Source organism: Aythya marila (assembly GCF_965140915.1).
Source record: "Aythya marila genome assembly, chromosome: 2".
In the NCBI taxonomy this organism is placed as follows: Eukaryota; Metazoa; Chordata; class Aves; order Anseriformes; family Anatidae; genus Aythya; species Aythya marila.
In genome coordinates, this window is record NC_139043.1 from 81,521,065 (window position 1) to 81,542,758 (window position 21,694).

The 21,694-nt window shown below is 35.1% G+C and overlaps 1 protein-coding gene across 2 annotated transcripts in view; it reads left to right on the top strand.

Moving 5' to 3' along the window:
• EXOC2 (exocyst complex component 2) overlaps positions 1–21,694 on the top strand; it is a 132,338-nt gene that overhangs the window by 48,263 nt on the left and 62,381 nt on the right. For both annotated transcript variants that reach the window (XM_082753103.1, XM_082753104.1), the window contains exons 8-13: positions 1,493–1,638; positions 1,742–1,823; positions 2,336–2,438; positions 5,579–5,697; positions 16,739–16,864; positions 21,095–21,219. In XM_082753103.1, the coding sequence (XP_082609229.1) occupies positions 1,493–1,638; positions 1,742–1,823; positions 2,336–2,438; positions 5,579–5,697; positions 16,739–16,864; positions 21,095–21,219 (701 nt within the window). The remainder of the gene's footprint in view (positions 1–1,492; positions 1,639–1,741; positions 1,824–2,335; positions 2,439–5,578; positions 5,698–16,738; positions 16,865–21,094; positions 21,220–21,694) is intronic.

Genomic DNA, 21,694 nt, shown 5'->3' on the forward strand with positions numbered 1-21,694 from the left:
AAAAAGATGTAGTTTTAAACTAAAACCTATCTTTGTGCAATTCCTGCAGTTGCCAATTACCTTTTAAAAACACTTGCATTGAATTAAAAAAAATGCTGTGTGAATATAACTTCCCAAATATAGTATGTTCCTTCTTGGCTGTTAACAGAATGGACCAGAAATATATGAATTCAAACAAAACAAACTAATTTACTCAAAGAATTTACAACACTGGCATTTATTATAACCTCAAGAGGAAAGAAAATCAAACTTTATCAGTGATCTGTATTTAAATGTCCAGCTAGCTGCTTTCATTGTGTATTTCTCCTTAATGGATTAAAGTATTTTACGCTAAATAGTATGTAGTACAAATAGCTATCCTGACAAAACATTTTTTTACATCAGGGCTTCAAAAATTCAGCAAAGTTTAAACATTATTTAGATATAACAATTATTTTACAAAGACTACTTTTAACATGAGCAGGCCACCCACAGTGTTGACTAGAGAAAATGGCATGCAAGCCACCCAGCGAGACTGATGTAATTTTTTTCATCTTTGCTTAAAGTATAGTCACTAGACCAGATAATGTAGAAACTCCTACACGCAACGATCAAAAAGGCTAAAACAGTTCCACTATTTTGACTCTTTTTTTTTTTTTTTTTGGTTAATTAAAAATAAGTCACAAGTTGAAAAATGCAAATATTCACATGAAAATATAAATGGAATTCTGTTATTCTCTCAGGAAAATATGAAGAAACTTTAGCACAAAATAGAATGCTATTTTTACTCTGAATAGGAAGGATTCTAAGGATTTATGTATTCACAGTTAATGGAGAAATGTAATTGCTTGAAATTGTTAACCAAGGCTTGATCCTGTATGCAAAGAAGCCAGAGTTTTAATGCAATATGAAGACAATTTATATTTGTTCTGTTACAATGACCAGCTAGTTAGATTTTCAGTCATGCCACTGTCTATGATTTACTCATCAGTAGTTTTAAAAGTGACTCATTTAAATACCAGACATTATTATTCATATTTAAGACAGAATTTGGCAATGTTAGAAAAGTTGTTTGCAAAATTCACTGATAGCTCTTGAAGCTGTGACCTTAATTAACATAATGAAATTATACTTTTCTAAAAGAGAAAACCTTCTATGACTTTCTCTATATCCTGAGATGCATAATTTAGTTGTAAAATGTAGATTTGGAGCCAAAGCAAACTATAAAATATCTGCAGCGAAGTTAAGCATTTGAAATAGGAAATAGTGATTGTTTTAATTGCACAGGGGTCTTACCACATTAAAATGCTAAGTGGTTCACTTTGAAATAGTATTTCATCAGTTGTAAAATGTTAAAACTGTTGAACAAAAACTGAATAAAAACTTAGCAATAATTACTCATTTGCTCTAACAAATTTGGATGACCATGCCATTCATTAAAATGAGGAAAATTTGTATTCAGTTTGAACTGATTACTTACTCTACTTTTTCTTATTTATCCTTTTTAAAATAGGAGCCAGTAACACAGCAGATACCTTATTCCAAGAGGTGCTGGGCCGTAAAGATAAAGCAGATTCAACAAGAAATGCACTTAATGTTCTTCAACGTTTTAAATTTCTTTTCAACCTTCCTTTGAATATTGAAAGAAATATCCAGAAGGTATAATTCTTTAAAAATACTTTTCTTTTTGCTGAAATTACTCAGTTACATTTTCTTCAGAAATAAAAATGTTTATTGTTGTTTTGTTGTTGTTGTTTTTAAGGGTGATTATGATGTGGTTATTAATGACTACGAAAAAGCCAAGTCACTCTTTGGAAAGACAGAGGTTCAAGTATTCAAAAAATGTAAGATGTATTCTATTATTAGCTTCTATTTATTTTTTTTCCTGTTGTGTTTTTTTTTTTTTTTTAACTTAAAGGCTAAAAAACATACAGTATTTTAAAGAGGTTTATGTGGATTTTAATCCATAAAAATTACAGATTTGTAGAAGCAATTACTGTAAGCAATATGTGTGGCAAGATTTTTAAGAAAGGTATATTCTTCAAAATGTGAAATCACAGCGCGTTTCATTTATTTATTAAGACCAGGTATTAATGGACATTTTTAAAAAACAGTTATGGTAACTAAAAATATGGCTTTGGCTATTTCTGGATGGTATATTATTGGAAAGATTTTAGAGTCCAATCTTTTTTGTCGCACTGTTGTGTATGAAATTTTCAGGTGCTTGTTATAAAATGAATAACTGATTTCCATAATAAGTTCAGAAGTGATTGATGTCCTAGAAAAATAATGTGATTTTAAGTTCATATTACTGCTGAAGACACACACTGGATTTATTTCCTCTCCCCACTCATAGATTATGCTGAAGTTGAAACCAGAATTGAAGCTTTAAGAGAACTTCTGTTAGATAAACTCCTTGAAACTCCATCAACATTGCATGATCAGAAACGTTATATAAGGTAATCATTTGATTACTGTCTTTTTCAGACATATGGTGTTAGATTTGTATTTTAAACTGTTTCCTGAATAGGAGAGTGACTATTTTTATGGTAGTTTATATACTGATTGGAAAACTGCAAGTGGCAGCTTTGTGAATATATAAATAATAGCATTACATTGGTACTTGATTATTTATTGAGTGGTTTGAATATCATTTTTAAAAGTCTTTGTTACGTTTAAAGTTGTTGCTTCCTCTAAACCATGATATTGCAAGTTACATCTGAAATGATCATTTACAGATTGCTCATGAACTTGTCATTTATTTCGGCTTGACTTGGTGTTGAAATGGAATCATCTTGATTCAGATAGTAGAAAGGTTTTAATCCAGACTTTTGTTTAAATTTGGTTTTGGCTATTTTACTATTCATTCTAAATAATAATTTCCTTTACATTTAATGAACATATACCAGATTCCCGGTTTTCATTGGAATTCCTCTGTTTTCTGTCATTACTGAGGCTTATGTCAAAGCCTGTTGAAGGAATACTAACATGAGTTGGTTGGACCTTCTTATACCATAGACCTGAGCCTGCTTTTTATATTCTTTGGAGCCAGACTTGAGAGTGCTCTGAAACGTATGACAGCTTTACTTTGAAGGCTTTTGAGTCTCAGATGTTAGTAGGACTCCTAGTGTTTCTTAATGTACTTAGTGCTTTTTTCAGTTATCTTTAAAGATGTAGACCAAATGGTCTGTGTGGGACATTCTAAAAACTCTGACACCTGTGTGAGGTCTTTGATGTTTTGTATGCTCACCAGACCAAGTTGCACAGGACAAACTACAGCCTTGGAGTCTTAGGTCCATTTAATTTATGTTAGTTTATGTGAAGAATGTACAATTATGTAGAGTGCTTCTCATTCTTCTGGAAGCCATGTAAATATTGCATATTTACTAAGATTTCATTTTAAGGTGAGTAGTTAAGCATGTCTCTTGAAGAAGACATTGCTATTTCCTTCTTTCTATTTCAGTCTTGAAAACCTTAAAGAAGAACTTCTTTATCTAGGCCAAGTCTTATGAACTCTTCTAAAGATTCCTCGGAAGAATCAGAGTTGTATATGTTTGCATTTTTGTGGGTGTTTGATTGTGGTGGTGGTTGTTCATTTTTTGTTGCTTTTTTTTTTTTCCAACCCCTTACCTTGAGGTAGGTTGAATCCCTAAGATTATCCCTTTCTACATTAAAACAGACTGTTAATGTAAGTGACAGATGTATTCCACATGTAGAATAGTATCATGAAGGAGAGCAGGATTGCACAAATCTGGAATAATTTTGTGATAAAGAATTAACAAAAGTCCGACATACAAATCCATTAAATGAATTTCACTAGTCTAGGTATGCTGATGTGGTTAATACTAGTGTAAAATTCCTGGAGGAGAGGTGCAAAGAAAGCTTTCTTCAGAGCACTTCAGTTAAGTGGAAATTAATAAAATCCTAACTGTAAAATGATTTGCATAGGAACTGCTACTTTTAAGAGTTTTTTATCTTCCTTGATATGTTTGTTTTGTATGTCTCCAATGTCTTAAGACAGAGCAGGATTTGAAATACCATACTCTCCCCACTCAGATATTTAATGTATGTATTCAGTCTTTATAATTAAGCTTCAATTCATATTTTCCCAAATTCACATTTTCCCCTTATTTTATTACATTCTTTACACTGATAATAATTTATACTGCTCAGAAACTTTACCATATCACTTAACAGGCAAGGGGGCGTATTTTTTTCAAGACCAGCAGAATTAATTTTTTTTCAATTTTGTGTCTAAACAAATACTAAAAGTCCCCTGAATGCTGAGGTAAAACTTGAGCTCATAATTTATAAATATCACCCTGTCAAAATGGTTGGTTGTGTAATGTTCTCATCCATCCCACCAATCCTACTTTGACAGTTTTTGCTTGTTCGTGTACTGCAGACAGTTCTCAAGGAAGACAGAATTTAGCAATGCAGTCCTAACTAGCATTAGGCATATTGTAGTAAAATAGCTTTTGTGAAAGACTTGGACATGCCCTCCCTGTACATCTTAAGATAATAAATCAGCATACTTCATCTTGAACACCTTGAATTTTTGAATTTGTCCCATGTCTCTAAACAAAGAGCATAATGGAGCACGTTAAATAGTAGAGAAGCTACTGCTTTATGAAAATTTTCTTTTGAGAGTACCATTGTCATGTAGTCATGAATCCTGTACATTAGACTATGCTTTTTTGTTCTCTTAGGAATCACAGCAGTTGGCTTCCAATACTCCTTCCTCCCCAAAGACATGTTTTTTTTTTACTTTCACTAATTGAAAGCCCCACTCAGAGAATCATAGAAGGGTTGAGGTGGGAAGGGACCTCTGGAGGTCACCTGGTCCAACCCTCCTGCTCAAGTGGGACTACAAGGAGCAGGATGCCCAGGACCACCTCCTTTTTTGAAAATCTCCAAGAAGGGAGACTCCACCACCTCTCAGGGCAATCTGTTCATTTTTTTCATTACCCTATGTATAGATGGAATAATAAATATATACATATAAATTAAATTTTAAGAACTGTGTGCGCATCCTAATGCAAAACAAATAAAAACAAGCAAAAAGAAACAAAACAGGAGCTTAGTTTACATTCACTTGTGCATGCCTGTGCTAAAATTAATGAACCACTAAAAATTAATTCCATCTGCATTTGCCTGTTACAGTTGCATGATGACACGATTGGGACTTTTAAAGTGGGAAGAAAAATATCATATTTCATGTGCTTGATATGCCATCACAGATTTCATGTAAAACATGAAGTACTATTTGCAATTTTGGCAGATAAAGAGCTTGATTTCCAGGGTACGTTTCTAGAGGCTAAACAGAAAATAAATGTTAATGTGTTATATATATGTGATATATGTGTGTTTTTTGTTTATTATTACACTTTTTTTTAAACTGACTTTTGCTTCAGTAAATTAGGAAGGAAGAATGCAAAGTTTGTGTTTGCATTGGGTATGAGGGTATCTTAACTATTCTTCTTGAATTTTTAAAATGATTTTAATATATATATATATTTTGTGGTACATCTTTGGTCTGTTTTAATGAGGCCTTCAGTGTGTCAAGTCAGAACTGTGATTTTTGGACTGGGTTTTACAGATATCTTTCTGATCTTCATGCGCCTGGGGACCCTGCTTGGCAGTGCATTGGTGCTCAACATCAGTGGATTCTAAAGCTCATGCACAACTGCAAGGAGAACTATGTTAAAGAACAAAAAGGCAAGGATATATTTTTTGTTGTATATACATATATATGTTTGACACTTAGGAATTTGGCATTGCCTTTTATTTGACAAGATTTAGTGTAAAAATGATACTTTTCTCCATTTAATTTTGGTAGTTTTTTACAGCATTGAATACTGAAATGTATTGTTTTCTTTATTCTTATGAAAACAAAACAGCAATTGGAATTTTATTTTTGTTTAACTTAGAACTTTTAAGCTCTTTACATGGGAAAAGCATTGAATTTCAATCATATATCTGAAGTTTACTGTCCTCTAGAAATATGTCTTGGAGGCCACATTAAATTTAGATTGTTTGAGTCTATTTCGATTTCATTTCACAGGGTATGCTGGTAGTGTATGAATATGCAGGACATAAGGGTATAGTGGAATAAATTGTAATTTCTTGATATGCTGTGAATGATGCACAGACCTGTGAGACTGGCTAAATATCCCATTTGTCCATGTTGTATTAAGAACTATACAAATACTTATTTGTGTCCTGTATGTTTTTGCCAGTATTACTCCCTGAAGAAATGCACCCTCATAGGTATTGCTTTCAGGTGTAGCAGCAACTTAGCTACTGGTAAACATAATCTATCGCATCAACGTATTTTCAAAAGGGCATAGGTGGAAAGCTATTGGCCTGTCATTTCTAGTAAAATCTGAAAACTGTATTAGAAAATGACAAGTAGTGTCTTGTTTCTCAAGGAGTCTTAGCAGGATTGCTGATATTTCTGAAATGAGTAGATATATTGGCACCTAACTTCTCTTGGCTTCTGGGTAACACCCATGTTCAGTGTTGCTGTGTGTGTATCCCAAACCAAGTAAGGTGTTTTCTTATGAGAAGGCACAAGAATTTTACTGAGTAAAAACTGCTGCAGATAAGTGCTGTGAAGTTGCTGCAGGATGCTTAAATTTTCTTCTTTAGCAGAGGTTGCGGCAACAGGTGTAGGGTTCACATGGTGCTTCACGTATGACAATAAGTTTTAGCTGTTAGCATGCGCAGACCATCTTTGTTCTACAACACTTTATTGAGTGCTATGGGATGAGTTGGAATGCCAGGTTGGTTTCTTGGCCTCTTGGTCAAAATTCAGAACATTTCCATAACCTCCCCATCTCCTGTGCTCCCCAGAAAATTGAGATACCCTACCTTGCAACACACCTGTCAAGGGCAACACCAGCTTGAAAAAAACAGCTGCCATTAATGATTCTAAGCTTTCTTTTTCTCTTTTCCACTGCAAAATGCCATCTCTCAGCTTCTCAGCAAGAAAAATAGGATCATAAAGACATTAAATCCTTGAGAGTTTTTTGTTGTACTGGTCTGTATAATTTTGATATGCGTGCTCCAGTAAAATATTGAAAATGAGCCTAAATTCCTTGGCTTGTCTTGAAAATCTCAACCAATGTGATGTTTTTCTTGCAACGATTCTGCTTACCTCAGCCTTAATATCAAAGGGACTTTTTATGTTAACAGCTTTGTTTGGCTGACAGAAGGAGGAATTTACATAACTTGACTGCCCAGTAAATGCATGTATGAATGGTTAATATTTGCATGAAAAAAGTGGTGATATATTATGACTTCCATTAAAAAGAGCCAATCTAATTTAAATAGCTTTCTTTTTTCTTTTATATGGTCCTTGTTGATACAATTTTTGCACAGTCTGTAAAATACTCAAGTATTGATCCTGGTTGATGGAATTCCCCATTTAGTATCTAGTTGGGCAAAAGTTGCTAAACTTAGTTTCTCATTTCCATACATCTTTAATTTTAGCATACACCAGATGGGAGAAGGCAAAGAGAAAACTCAGAATTGGTATTAACTGCCAAGCAGAACAGTGCTGATTGTGATCAGAGACATGGAATTTATTTTAATATACTTTCTTTGATGTATGCTTTTCTGACAGGAAAAGTGTGCTTTTTCACTCAGATATCAAATTAGTTACGCATGATTTTGAGAAATCAAATCAACCTGAAGTCAGAAATGTTGTTTCTATGTTCATAGTTTCAGAGGGTATTTTTAAGAGAGAATAGTAATAAATTTTCAAACTGGAGTTTGAAACATTCTTCCAGAAAAGATTTTGCGTATCAAATGTTTGGAGGAAGAGGTAGGTCATAATGCTGATAGTCTCTTGAAAGTGCATTAGATGTTTTTCTAGGTTTCTCTTTTTAACAGAGATAATATGTATTGTTTCTAGCAGATGGCATATGCTAGATTATACAAACAGAGATTACAATTCCACCTTGAATATACCAACAGTTTCTGGCAATCATTAGCCGTTTTTCTGCAGACCGTGAATCTGTGGCTTCAAACTGACTGACTCAAAACACTTGAGTGTAGTTAACTTAAATCTTTATAGCAGATTGTATCTATTTATGCATTTGTGCACGTATTTTTCAACTTTCAACTGAGTTTGTGCAAAAGTATTTTGCTGATGATTTAGTAGTTCTCAAAGCACATTAGAGCTCTGAGTTGTTAAACGTGATCCATTTTTTTACTATGTGAAATGGATTTGGAATTAGACCAAAAAAAACTTTGCTTTTCTTATCTGGAAAAGTTTTTGGTAAAAACTCTACTGACATTCCTGCTCAGAAGGTTTGTAGCTAATTGTCAAAAACCAAGCATCCTCAAATACATGTAATTTGTTTGTGGGGCCATGATGCATTTGGGAAGAGAAGGTTAACATTGTAAGTGGCTGTACTTTCAAGACTATCTGAAGCATATTTGAAGAGTGTAGTTAACTAATGTACATGCAGAGGTGATTGAAAGTGCTATCACAGAACCACAAATTAGAGATATATTTTCATACACATATATTTTATTTTTATATCTAAGTGTGAATCCTTCACACTCAGCAGCACTTCCATATGTAAAGTAAAACAAGAATAGAATAGCCTCAGTGCTTTACTATTATTAGAGATTAGCTCCTTTTTGTAAAAATACTCTGCAGTTGTATGTCCAAAGAACTGCAAAATATCACAGTATAGTACAAACTCTGATGGAGCTTGAAATATGTGGCAAATTTACAGTGCTGTAATAGTCTTGGAGTTCGCTCTTGGACTGTGTTTCTGTGGTTAGCAGAAGTTCTTTGTGTTTCGAGTACTATCTGTTTTCAGTTAATCCTGCTTGTATTAATATTATTTCCAAAAATTGAAAGGTGTGTCAGGCTGTACTAAACTTTGGCAGATGATTTGGCAGTGTGTCTTAAAGACAGTTAACTACCAACAGCGAATTATTCAATCAGATGTCTTCTCTGATTTAAATAGGCAATTATTAATTGTAAAGCATACAGCAATCTTATCATTAGCTATTTGGTTGTGTTCATTTCAAAGGGTGCAAGTAGGATTTGAATTTTATAAAGTCCTGTGTACAAACTCCTTTATGGCAGTGCTAGCATTTTGGAGAGAATTTAATTTCCCTTGAGGAATATCTATGTATGTGTATTAACATACCATTTCCTCTCAGTCTTAAACCCTACTGGTTTGCTGATTAGTCTCAAGTTATGTGGACTTCTTTACATACTCCGATACGGCAGTTGTTACTTTCACAACTTTGCTTTCATCCTAGCTCTCTTACGCTGTATAACCATAACTGACCTTCTCATTTGTGAGGTAAATAATGCAGGCAGAATCATAGAGTCCTAGAATCATTTAGGTAGGAAAAGACCTCTAAGATCATCTAGTCCAGCCTTTAACCTAGGACAGAAGATGAGAAACTGTTGAGATCCAAGCCCATAAGTTGAAAGGAAAGAGCGAATATGCATCTATGACAGCAGATTAAAATTTCTTCTGCTCAGACGTATGAGAAGCCAGGACAGAGAGAGAGACTCAACAGCATAGTCAAAGCCATCATGGAAGCATTAGGCAGTACAGGGGATGCTCAGATCAGAAAACTTGAATGGTAGTGTCCTTTCATAAAGCCATCCTCCCACTTCTCTGATACTCAGAGTCTTTCATAAAAGATGCCCCTATGGACACGGGACCCATCTGCAGCTGCCTTGTGCTCTACCTCTACAATGTTGTGATGCTTGGAAATAAACAGATTTATTAACTTTTTGTTCTGTATTTAATATCTGTCTTTTACTAATGGAATAGACACTTTTGTGCTCTTTTATTGTTTTTGAAACTTATTTTTTTATGGTCATGAAGTAATTTCCTGAAGCACCAATAGATTCTATTTATAGCTCTGACTGCAAAATGCTATTGCTGCCCACTGGAAGGACCTAAAGTAGGTAAAGCTAGTTTGCTGCTGTTATTTAGTATGTAGATACATGTTAGGGAGATAGAAATGTGTGAGACTAGGACAGGAAAAATATTTTTGATTACTATGAATATAAAATTTAACATAGAAAAGCACTATGCTCAGTCAAAGTAGTATTTCTAAAATGTTTCGTAAACAATACCTGAATGACAAACTTCATTGTGCTGGTATTTTGTGCCTTGTATTGGCTAGTCTGAGTTGATTCTTCTGAACTTTGAACTCAGAATTTGAAGAAGTCTGGAGGCTTTTGGACCTGCTTTCTGGATGCTATGCTGTTTCCTTCAACTAAAACTTTTAAATATTTGTATTTTTTAACTTTACTTGATAATTCCCCTACTATTAGGACATAATTTTAGATTTTTAAGTATGGTTTCTGCTTCCCAGACTTGGAGTACAGGAAACATGGGGGATATAGTGACGTAAAATGACATGAAAATAAATGTAAATAAATGAGGTTTAGTTTAAAATTTGCCTGTGGCACTGGGCAGGTAGCCAAAACGAATTAAGCAATGTAACTATTGGGGAAAGAAGCTATGGTGATTAAGACTATTTTCTGTGTGGCCAGTGGTTATTGCTTAGACTTTGAATTTGCTAGGCAGTTTTCATGATGCTATGAGCTAAAATGCATAGGGACTTCAATCAAGTTATCTTAAAAGTGACTAAACATCTTCTAACAGGCCTTTTTGAGATATAAGTAATATTAGTGCAAATAAGCTATCTGTTAATACCTTCTAGAAATTGAAATTGTAAATGGAAACACTAATGAAGTGGTGGTGTGATCTTTCTGCAACCCTTCTGGCTGCAAAATATACAGCCTCTTAACGTTCCCAAGATGGAGACAGTTCTCAATACACAAGTATACTAGTTCAGTCAGTTTCAGCAGTTCAAACTGCTAAAAAAATAGTCTTTGCAGCACTCAGAATATGGTGCAGATATCATAAAAAAAAAATAAAAAAATTTTGTGCTAGATTAACAGCAGCTGTGTATAGCATGAAGGAGAGAGACGGTTACTTAGACCACATTGGTCTGTCTTCTGTGCCACACTGAGATTCTGTTCACCTTGCAATGAATGATCTATCTTTGTTAGATCAGACAGGCCAGCAAGGCTTGTGTCAAAAGGGCCTTTTCAATTTGTTATCCTAGCAGCTGGTTCTCTTCCATTGCCTTTGCTTACTGTACATCTGGAAGAAGACTTCTTACAGCTGGGAACCATTTCATGTCTAAACCACATCCCCTGTCCGTAGCAGAAATACTCTCTTGACAGCAGTCGTCAAGCAAACCCTTAATGGGTTATTAATTGAAAAAAAAAATTAATCAGTACAAAATTTGACGCTGGATTTGTTTTCCTTTAACCACCTGTATCTGTAACTTTGCTGATGTTTAGACTCTTGTTGGGAAATGGAGGGGGCATTGTTTGAATAAAAATAAAATTTTACATAAGAATCCATCCCACAGACAGTAAATACCGTGATTAAAAAGAGGCACAGGTAGTATAAAATCAAAACTGAGAAGGACCGGTATTACTGAAGATAAAAGAAACTCTTTGTGGCTTGAATTTTACCTCAGTGTCTTCCTGAGTCTTTTAAATCACTATGCAGGATACTTAGTGGAAGTGGACTGATCTCAAAGTTGCTGAAGATCTCAGTGTCCGCTGGAGCTCACGCTAGTAAAATGACATCATTTTTGTTTATGTGCCGAACTTGGAGTATTTGGCTTTTGCTTCAGTGCTTTTTGGCCTGCAGAACTGACAGTAAGGCTTACCCGTAGATTGTGATGTGAAATACTTAGAACACCACTCAAAATAAGAGTAGGCCCAATTGCCTTTTTTGTGGTAAACCAAAGAAATCATTTCATTATACATTTAGGATAACAAAGACTGACCTTAAGTTAGGAGGGGTGAGGGGGGAGTACATTTGAAAATGTATTCAGAAAATGTGCTTTCCCTAAAGTGCAGCAATTTTAATCTTTAGCACTCATCTCTTTGCTAGAAATACAACCCATTTTCGTGTTGATCTTTTAAACCTGTCAGATTCCAAATAAATGTTTATGTAAAGTTAGAACAAAAAGAGTACTCAAGCAAAAGAATAAAATGCAATCATTCATTTGCTGAGCAGGTTAATTTTTAGGTAATTTCTTCTGCTTGCCTATTTTTTTTTTTTTTTTTTTTTTTTTTTTTTTTTTTGCCCAGACAAATTGAAATTCTCTCTGCGGCGTCCTTGAAAGGAATCTTATCCTGGTCGTGTCAGTGCAGGCTCCAGGCACCGTGTGTTTGGTCAACAAGCAACAGTGGGTGGTCAGGCTGTAGCACAGGACAAGGGCCCGCTGTGCGCAGGAAAAAATGTTCAAAGGTGTTTAAGGGTGGTAAGGAAGTCTGCCGCCCTTCAGAGCGTCCGGAGGCTATAGATCAGCGCTCCCTCGCCATTGTAGCCTGTGAGAAAATTCGCTGCGAGATACATAATGGATGAAAGAATACAGTGACTGTATTCACCTGGTTGCACATCTGTACAGTCGTTTTCTTTCCCCCTCATGCTCATATACATGCCCTGGTTGTGCATTTAGTCTGTGTAATGACTGGCGTTTGACTTGCCATGGGGGATCACACTGAAAAACTACTCAGCCCGAGGCTGGCCACTTGTAAACATTTTTCTTTGTCGCTGCAAAAAACACCAGGCCTGCGTTATCCTCAGGTCACTCGGTATCTTTTGCAAAAAGCCTTTTATAAAGCTTCAGCGGGACATTAACGCTGAGACAGGCTGACAGAGCTGCGGCCGAGGCCTGGTGGCAGCCGGGAGGTGAGGTGGGCCTGACGCCCGCCAGGAGCCTCACTCCGCTAGGAGGCAGGGGGACACAGCAAGCAGGGCTGTGGCACAAAGGATGGGTCTTGCACTCGGTTTTGTAATGGGTTTGAAATACAAACGTCGAGCTGCTTTTAAAAGCTTAAATCGTTGATCATGGAAAAATCGTATTTTAAGCAAATTTCACGCTAGTCATCTTTTACACTGGGGCTGCAACGTGCTACGTGCCACGAGCATGCAGACAATGATGTGCACAAAAGCTGGAGTCAAAGTGTATGTACATCAGCCATAAATACTATAGGCATATATGTACCCTATAGCAACTCTAGTGCTGATAAATTTGGAGAAAAGTGAAAACCCAAATAAAGTAAATGACCTCAAAAAGCAGCGTGCTTGTATTGTTTTTTATTAAAATCCTTATTGTGGTGATATCTTACTTCACTAGGACAGGGAGGTCTGCAAAAAAAGACACTGCATTGTTTGTATTTCACACGGTATCTGAATAACCTCAATTTTTTTCTGCATACCTTTAAAATATATGTGCAAAAAGTTGAAACCCAATAAAATATTTTAAAAAGAAAAAATTAAAGCAATTATTAAGGTCCTCAAAACTTGTTTGATCTCATGATTTCACAGTTGTAAATGTAAGAAGGATTTAATTATACTTCTTGTACTTACTTGTCATGACGAGGTAGAAGTGGAGAATGTAGTACATTTATTTTTCCTGTGTTTCCTTGGTTAAATATACACTTGGCACTGTAGTCACTGACAGATATGTTCCATGTAAATGCTGTATTTTGGGGGAAAAAAATATTTGTGTGACTTCAAAGATGCAGTACGTTTGTTAAAAAACGGATGTCTGCCAGGAATCTATTTTTCGTACCGTTTGCTTATACAATATCTAAAAAACTGTTAGCAAGGTAGAAAGTTAATTTCTTAAAAAATTGAGATTTTTGCTATGTGATATTCAGGATCTAAGAATGTAGAAATAGTATAAAATCAGATAATGAATAAGCAGTAAATTATTATTTTGGTAGTTTATTTAGTTTTATAAATATTATTGTCTACAGTTCATACTAATATTAATTCATTGTATTACATTATGCTGCTAAAATTAAGCTCATGGCTCCAGGGAGGGAATGAATTGGGATGGGAGAAAAATTGTTTGTTAAGTTTACTCCTTTTTTTTTCTTTCTTTTTTTTCTTTTCTTTTTTTTTTCTCTTTTTTTTTTTTTTTAACACAAGATATATGCATTAGTATGCAGTCTTCAAGCGCTATCTTCTGGTCGGCTGCAAGCAAGATCAGCATTGCTAATGTAATCCAGATGTTTATTAGTCCTGAGGGTATATGTGCTGTTGTAGTTCCCTGCTGCTGTGTTATACTTGCTTGTAATGCTAGACAACCAATTAAGAAATTAGTTCATGTTAAACTTTCTTTTCCTGGTACGGCTGCAAACTGATGATGTGGTTTTTCTGGTGGAACAAGAGAGTATTCTTTACGTGTTTTCTGTTACTGGTGAATATATAAACCATTTGGACGACGTGGGGTTAGTATATCATCAGCAATACAGAATTTTTAGCTTTTCAGCTACCTCAGGCAAATGGCTTTAATTGAACTAATTCACATTAAGATGTTTTGGTAAGTGTGTCTGTTTTTCTTAATTCTGAGGTTTAATTGGCACTGTCATTTTTAGATACCATCTGTTTACAAGAAATTCCCCATATTAACAAGGTGTTTGAAGGGTGAGAGCATAACTCCTACACGAAGACATCAAAGAGGGAAATTTTGGTGTATCATGCCTTTTTCTAAATGTAGTTTTTGTGGAAATAGCATTTTTATTTTTATGTATGAAATATATGTGCTTTTTAACTAGCAATGCCTGACAGTTCTGATTTGTATTTTTGGGCGTGTATTTATTTTCAACCAAATAAAAGGCAGATATGAATCTCAGAGACAATTTTTTGTGGAAACCAAAGAACTATGGGAGACACGTAAAAGTTCTTAAAACCTTTTATGCAATTTTCTTTTTATTTTGAGTAGAATCTCTGCAAGGTACCAAATGCATCTCATATCTTTTTTTTTTTTTTTTTTTTAATCAAAAAAGACATTGTTTTACTTTTTTCTGCACGGTTGCTGGAAGGAATGTTTTCACACAAGTTAATTATTGCAAATTTACAACATTTAAGATATGTTTTAAAAGTCAAAGGCATTTAATTCCTGAATGCAGAAGATATGTGACCTTAAACAGATCTCTGTTATATGGGCAGTTGCATAGTACATGTTCATAATTAACTATTTGTAGCATCCATACCTACTCTAAAAACTTCTGATAGCTTTATTTTTTTTCCTTTCTCGTATTTTTAGTTAATTCAGAGGGAGAAGTCTTTTCCCAAATCAACTTATAGTAGAAATTGACCATGGTGCTACTTGCCCATTGCAGCAGATTCCGTATAGCTGAAAATTCATTAATTTTCAAGGTGTAATAAATATAAGCCAGTTTTAATAAGTGGTGTAGAAGTTGAATAGTCAACATATTCATAATGCAGGTCAAATATAGTCAATTAACACAATGTATCCATTGCAGTTTTTCACTATGTAGCAAATAGATCTACATGTATTTATTTAGGTATTTTATAGTGTGAACGGTAGTAACATGAAGCAGGGAACTGACAGCTCTGTAAAGACAGTGCCTCCTTGAGGCCGCAGGAAAATCTGTTTAAAAGCCATTAAAAATTATGTGAGGAAAAACTATTTTCAAAAAGAAGCAAAAAACAATGCTGTCATCTATTGGAAGTTTGCAGTGATTTTCACAGTGTTTAATATTGTTCTTTAAATCCTGGCTGTTGAAGTAAAGTGACTAGGTGTATCTTTACTACAACACTGGTCTGACAGAAACATAAATTCAGAAGAAACATACTTCAAGTCCTTTTTATTTTGTGTTACTCTTGTTCCTGTATACAGTCATGTTAGAATTAGTGCTCTTACTGTGTGGCTTTCCTGTTATTTTAAGTGAATGCAGGTATTGATGGAAAAGATCAAGCAATATAAACTCAAACTCCGAGATTCTCACTACAAAATTCCTTATGAATTGTGATTAATTCAAGTTCAGATGTGTTACAGCTCACTTGGCCAGTGCTGATACCCTTTTTGGTGGTTACTTTCAGAAATATATCTGTAAAGTGAGATGCATAAACCATCATTGTAGACTTCAAGAGAAATACCAGCAGCGCTTTAGTATATTTAAAAACAGAAATAAAAAATCGTCATGGTCTTCTCATTATGAAATTGTTTTCCAGAACGTTTATTAGACCCAAAGTACACATCTCCACCAAGTTAGATCATTGTTTAGGGCTTGCTTATAGTGATCTACATAGGGACAAACACTCAAAGAAAATATAATTATTTGAAAACAGTAACTGGTTCTTTGCAAAATATATTCTGTGTTTTGAACTATGTGTACGTAGGGTGTGATTTATAGACATGCACAGGAATATGGAGCAATTAGTTCACCTGCTTCACGATGGGTGGATTCTTACTACCTGAATTCTGTGTAGGTCAAGCATCTAAGAAGTAGTAGAATACTCTGCCCTTTACTGCTTCAGTTGGAGACACAAGAAGCCTTTGCAGTTGAAAAGTATATTCAGTCATATGCCAGTGTGTGTCACGTCATTAATGGTATAAATACATATTTATCCATGGCTTTCAAGCAAATAATTGTAGGGTCTTAATTGTAAAAGCTGAGAAATACAGACCAAAGAACATTTTTCACGTGATGAGTGGTTTTGGGTTTGTTGTGGGTGTCAATAGCCGTGTTTTTGAATAGCATTTGTGTGGATGAACAAACAGTCTAAATAAGATTAAGAATGTTTTTGATAGATAACTTTAGTCTTGTATCACTTCCAAACTAATTCTGAATCCATATGCATTTTCATGTCAATTGATGTGCAAAATCATTATTACTACTCTTTTTCCCCCTCCATAGGCACCTCATTGATCCACAGCCCAATGTTAGACCTGGACAGTGACATGCGTCCATCTCCAATTGGCCACCTCAGTCAAACTGCTTCATTGAAAAGAGGCAGCAGTTTTCAGTCTGGCCGTGATGATGGTAGGCATCTGTTTTGTTTGGAAACACAAATCTGTAATTCTCTATATCCAGTGTGCTGCGCAGTCAGAAAAACAAACAGAAACCTAGATTCTGTGTGTTTATTGTTTTGGTTTGTTGGTAGACAGCAAATCTCTCCAGTCACCATTACTAACATTATGTGCTGCTATAGATTATCTTAGATCTCTGTGAAGACAAAGTCTTAGAGGTGAATTTTGAAACTTCACTCAAATGTTGTTTTTTGTTTGTTTATTTTTTGTTTTGTTTTGTTTTGTTTTTTGTTTTTAATGTTAGGAACTGTGTTCTTCTTGTGTATTACCGTTGCTTATCAAGGGGGTCTTCTGTTTCTTGTGTGTGTTTTTTTTTTGTTTGTTTGTTTGCTTTTTTTTCCAGAAGTAAAAAGCAGTTCATAACTAAAATCTTTGTAATTTTTTTTCCACAGTATCAGATTTTTTTCCCCCCTTTACATAACCACCTACTTTCCCATTGCTGTTGTTACATCTTTTGTGTGCGTTTGAGACAGATCTTGTATTTTGCTCCTCCTGTGACTTCATATATCCAGTTCTGGGTCCCTTATTTTCTGAACCTAGAAGGAGAAACAAAAGTGTATGACTTAGCTTGAGCAGTGTGTCCACAACCAACAGAACCCTTGTGTGTCAAGAGTGTCTTCAGTGCACCTTGTCCAAACAACAGGAGTCTTTTAATAGTAAAATCACAGGAGTCAGAAAACATGCATTTCACAGGAGAGGTCATTTCTTACCAAGCTGCTTGAAACTTTGAAGCATAAGTTTTGACATAAATGCTTTAATAGTTTTATTTCAGAAAGTTCAGCATTCACACCAGTTGGGGGTGTGATATTTTGTTTTGTTTAGTTCTTGAAGCTATGCAGAAAGCAGTTTTTTATGAAGAACTTTCTGGCTTTGTTCTGCTTTGATGTTGCTCTTCTCCCAACTCTGTGGGCTTACTTGAAAAAACATCTATAAATATCTGATCTTTTCGAGCACAAAGAAGAATGAAGGGAATCTCTCAAGAGCATAGTGAAGAATAATGAAAGAATTGTACATTCTTGTGGTGCCACAGTGTAACTTTACAAGTGAGAAAATTAAATTACTTTGTGATTTGAAACTGAACGTTTGTATTTCAAAATATATGTGTATACTGAGTAATTGCATTACTGTATTGCTGTTAACTTTGTCCTTTCTCAGCCCAGAGCCTGGTATTTACAGACCAAAACAGTGAATTGCTGATTGTTCTGTGCCACCATTAATACAAGTTCTTGGTTTCTATGTAGTACTTGCATGTTTTGAAGTGGTTTCTGCAACACTATCAATACACATGCCAGACAATGTATCAAAGCAGCATAGTTAGTCCAGTTTCTTTTTTTTTTTTTTTTCCTTTATTTAATTTCTTTAGCATTTCTCTCAACTTAAATAGTTACATTTAGTGAAGGCAATTTCAGTTTCATTGATTATATTTGTCTTCAGATCCTTGGTTATGGATTCATAACCTTTCACAACCTGGAAAAGACGTGTCTTCAGCAAGTTTTTCAGATTCTGTAACCAGCAGTTCAAACCAAATTTCAAAGGAAAATTGGAGGATCAGAACACCACAATACCTTAGGAGTCTAATCCAGCACAAACCCTAGAGTCTGAATGAGTTGCCTCTGACTTAAGTTCATTGCTACCTAGGTGCTCGTGCCCAGTGCATGCTTAGGAAGAGCTGAGGGCTTTGCTGTCTTGCTGTTCTCAGAGCGGAGATCCAAAGCAAATAAATAATTTATGATACCTGTGCACAAGATGCCATTCCAAATATGCCATTATGTACTTACTCTCTTTTCAGGCAGCATGTACACCCTTTTATTTTTCAGAAAATTTGAGGAATGGCATAGTTTTTTGGTTTCATTTGGTTTTACTCCACAATGTAATTGACAGTCATTGTACATGACTCTTTTTTTTGAACAAATTGCTTTGAATTTGAAACTGCAGTATTCAAATACAATTCAGCTCTGGCTAGAGTGCATGTTTGCAAGAATGTTTGAACAAGAAATCTAGTTTCATCTAGTTTCATCACTAGGATGTTATAGCACAGATTATAATAGAATAAATAGAATGAAAGAAAATGTTTCATCAAATTTTAAGAAAATCTTTAATATAGATTGGAGCTTTCTCTAGCAACGAAGTCCAAATATACTGTTACTTATGGCCTGAATGTCCTTTTGCCGTGATATGCGGTAACTTACTCTAGAAGTATCTGCTGTCTGTAGACTTGAGACTAAGACAGCCTCTGAAATAGGCCTGAAGTATTCTTCCTGGAAGGAAAGAGTATCATACGTAAAGTAAATTTTGTGTTTATAGTTAGGAACAGACATCCCTGGTCATAACCTTAGGTTGGCACTGGAGCTTTTGGCAAAGATGATCTGGTTTCCAGGAGAAATTAAAATCTTTTGGTTAGAAGTTGGTTTGTTGGCATTACAGAGCCTCTGTTGCTATAGCAGTGTTGGCCCGGCTTCCTGGCACAGTCACAGCCAATGTTAGTAAGAAGGCTTTTTCTGCTACTGGGTCTAGACCAGTTCTCTGACTGTCATAAACTAAGCTGGCAAAAGCGCAGCTGTGACATCTGTGTGTCCACGGTACAAGTTTTGCTGTTTGAACTTCAGTGTTTTTGTGCTTCTTAACGGGAACAGCGCTATGAGTTGAGTGTTACACTTCAGTTATGTCAGAGTCTCTCTCTAAAGAGTCTCTCTAAATTTGGGCTTCCAGTGTGATTTTGGGTTCTTGAATACTCACCCACAGTCTCTAGACTTTTTCGCTGTGATGAAAAAGAATGCTTTGGTTAGTAGAGATGTTTATCCACCCAGTAAACAAGTGGACCAATACTTGACCTGCACCTCTAGTGATGGATGCTGCTGAAGGCATGCTGTGCTTCAAGGAGATTCAAAACCAGATACTAACACGATAAAATAGTGAGGCTCTGGTAATGTGTGCTGGTTACCTAATGTGCTATTAGGCACCTGTTTTGGCCTAAATGGTGAACTCCTATGGATGGATGATATTCTCTGGCAGGTTAAAGGCAAAAAAAAAAAAATCTGCATTTCCAGAGTTATGTAGGGTAATATCATGTTTTTAATTTTTTTGTTTATAAAAGATCACAGTTTGTTTAAAAAATAATAACAACAGCAAAAAAATAATAATAAAAAAACTCTTTAAATGGTCTTTTCCAAAATCTGTTTATTTTCCCAACATTCTAAAGTAGACTGTAGTTAATAAGGTGAAATAAAACAGTCTTTTAGCATGTAAGAATTGCCTGTATATCCTGGTTTGCTAAAAACATCATTATCAAGAAAGGTTCTGTGGAGAAGGTGGATTTACAGAAATATTTCAGTTTCCTTTGGTTTTCATATTAATCTGCACTTTTCTTCTGCCCATTTTCAGCTTTCTCTTTACTTTCCTTCTGCCAGTCTCTTTTGCCCATTTGATAGGAAACTGAGAAATGTTATCTGCTGCCAAAATGTAAGCTATTTTGTTTTAATAGCCAGTGCAGCAGGGCTGTAAGTAGGTTGGTGAAGTGAGAGATGTGGCAGTGTTATATGATAATTCTGATTGCGTTCTTCATCCAAGACTCTCAGTATATACTTAGTGCTACGTTTATTAAGTTTGAACAACAGTATTGGAATCTTCCCTGTTTTCCAGAGAAAAGATTTTACCAAACAAATGGAAATGAAGATGAGAGGTTGGCAACTTTCCTCAGGCCACAATGGAAAATTCTTTGAGCTAGAAATAAAGCAGATCTTCCCATTCCCATTGTTTACCTTTACCAAACCCGTCCTAGCAGCCCTAATTCTTTAGCATCACCACCTCATCATCTGAAACTTCGAAGGTCTTGATTGCTTTTATGATACCGTAACGTTTAGTGGTTTGAAGACAGAAGACCAGTTGAATGGATTGTTTGGTGAATTGTCTGTACATTCTGTCATAGTGCTGGCACCTTGTAAGCATATGAGAAAATAAGAAAGAACTTGCATGTGTACCAGTTATTCACATATATATGGACCAGGCTGTTAAATTTTTCCACTCCTACCTGAAAGGTTTTATATCCATACTGTATAATCATTTGTGTAATACAAGGCAACAGCAAACCTATTTTATTATTTTATCTATTTTATTATTAATGCAAATTTTTTTTTTTTTTGCTTCCCCTCTCCCCCCTCCCCCCTTTATTTTTCCCCCTTTTTAGCCTGGCGATACAAAGCACCTCAGCAAGTTGTGTTTGTTGAAAAGTTGACAAAACTTGTTGTGAGTCAGCTGCCCAACTTCTGGAAGCTCTGGATTTCTTATGTGAATGGAAGTTTATTCAGTGAGGTATGGATTCTTGTATATAAATGACTTCTAAATAACAAAGTTCCATAATAATTAGGTTTGAAGTGTTATATTTCACTGGAAGACGTGACTGGATTTTTTTTTAATCTGAGGGGTTTATAAAACAATTTGTAAACTTTTACACATTTGAGAGATGCTACCTTTGGTCTATTACAAATGGTGACATGTAGCTTGTCTGGTAATACTAGCGTATAGAAGTGAGGTTCTTTATTTTTAAAAGAATAAAAGCATACACTGGAATTACTTAGAATTCTGCCTGTGTGTGTGTTCCAGATGCTGGAGTCAACATCTGTGTAGTTTCACCTCTTGATTGTAGGTCACCAGCTGCCCTTCTTCGGTGATCTTGAAGAAATAGCAAATTGGCCGAAGGATAGAGATATGTAAGAGACAAAGTCATAGAGGAAAAAAAAAAAAAAAGCTTCATTTCTTTGGAACGGAAGTACTCATTTCTTGAGCT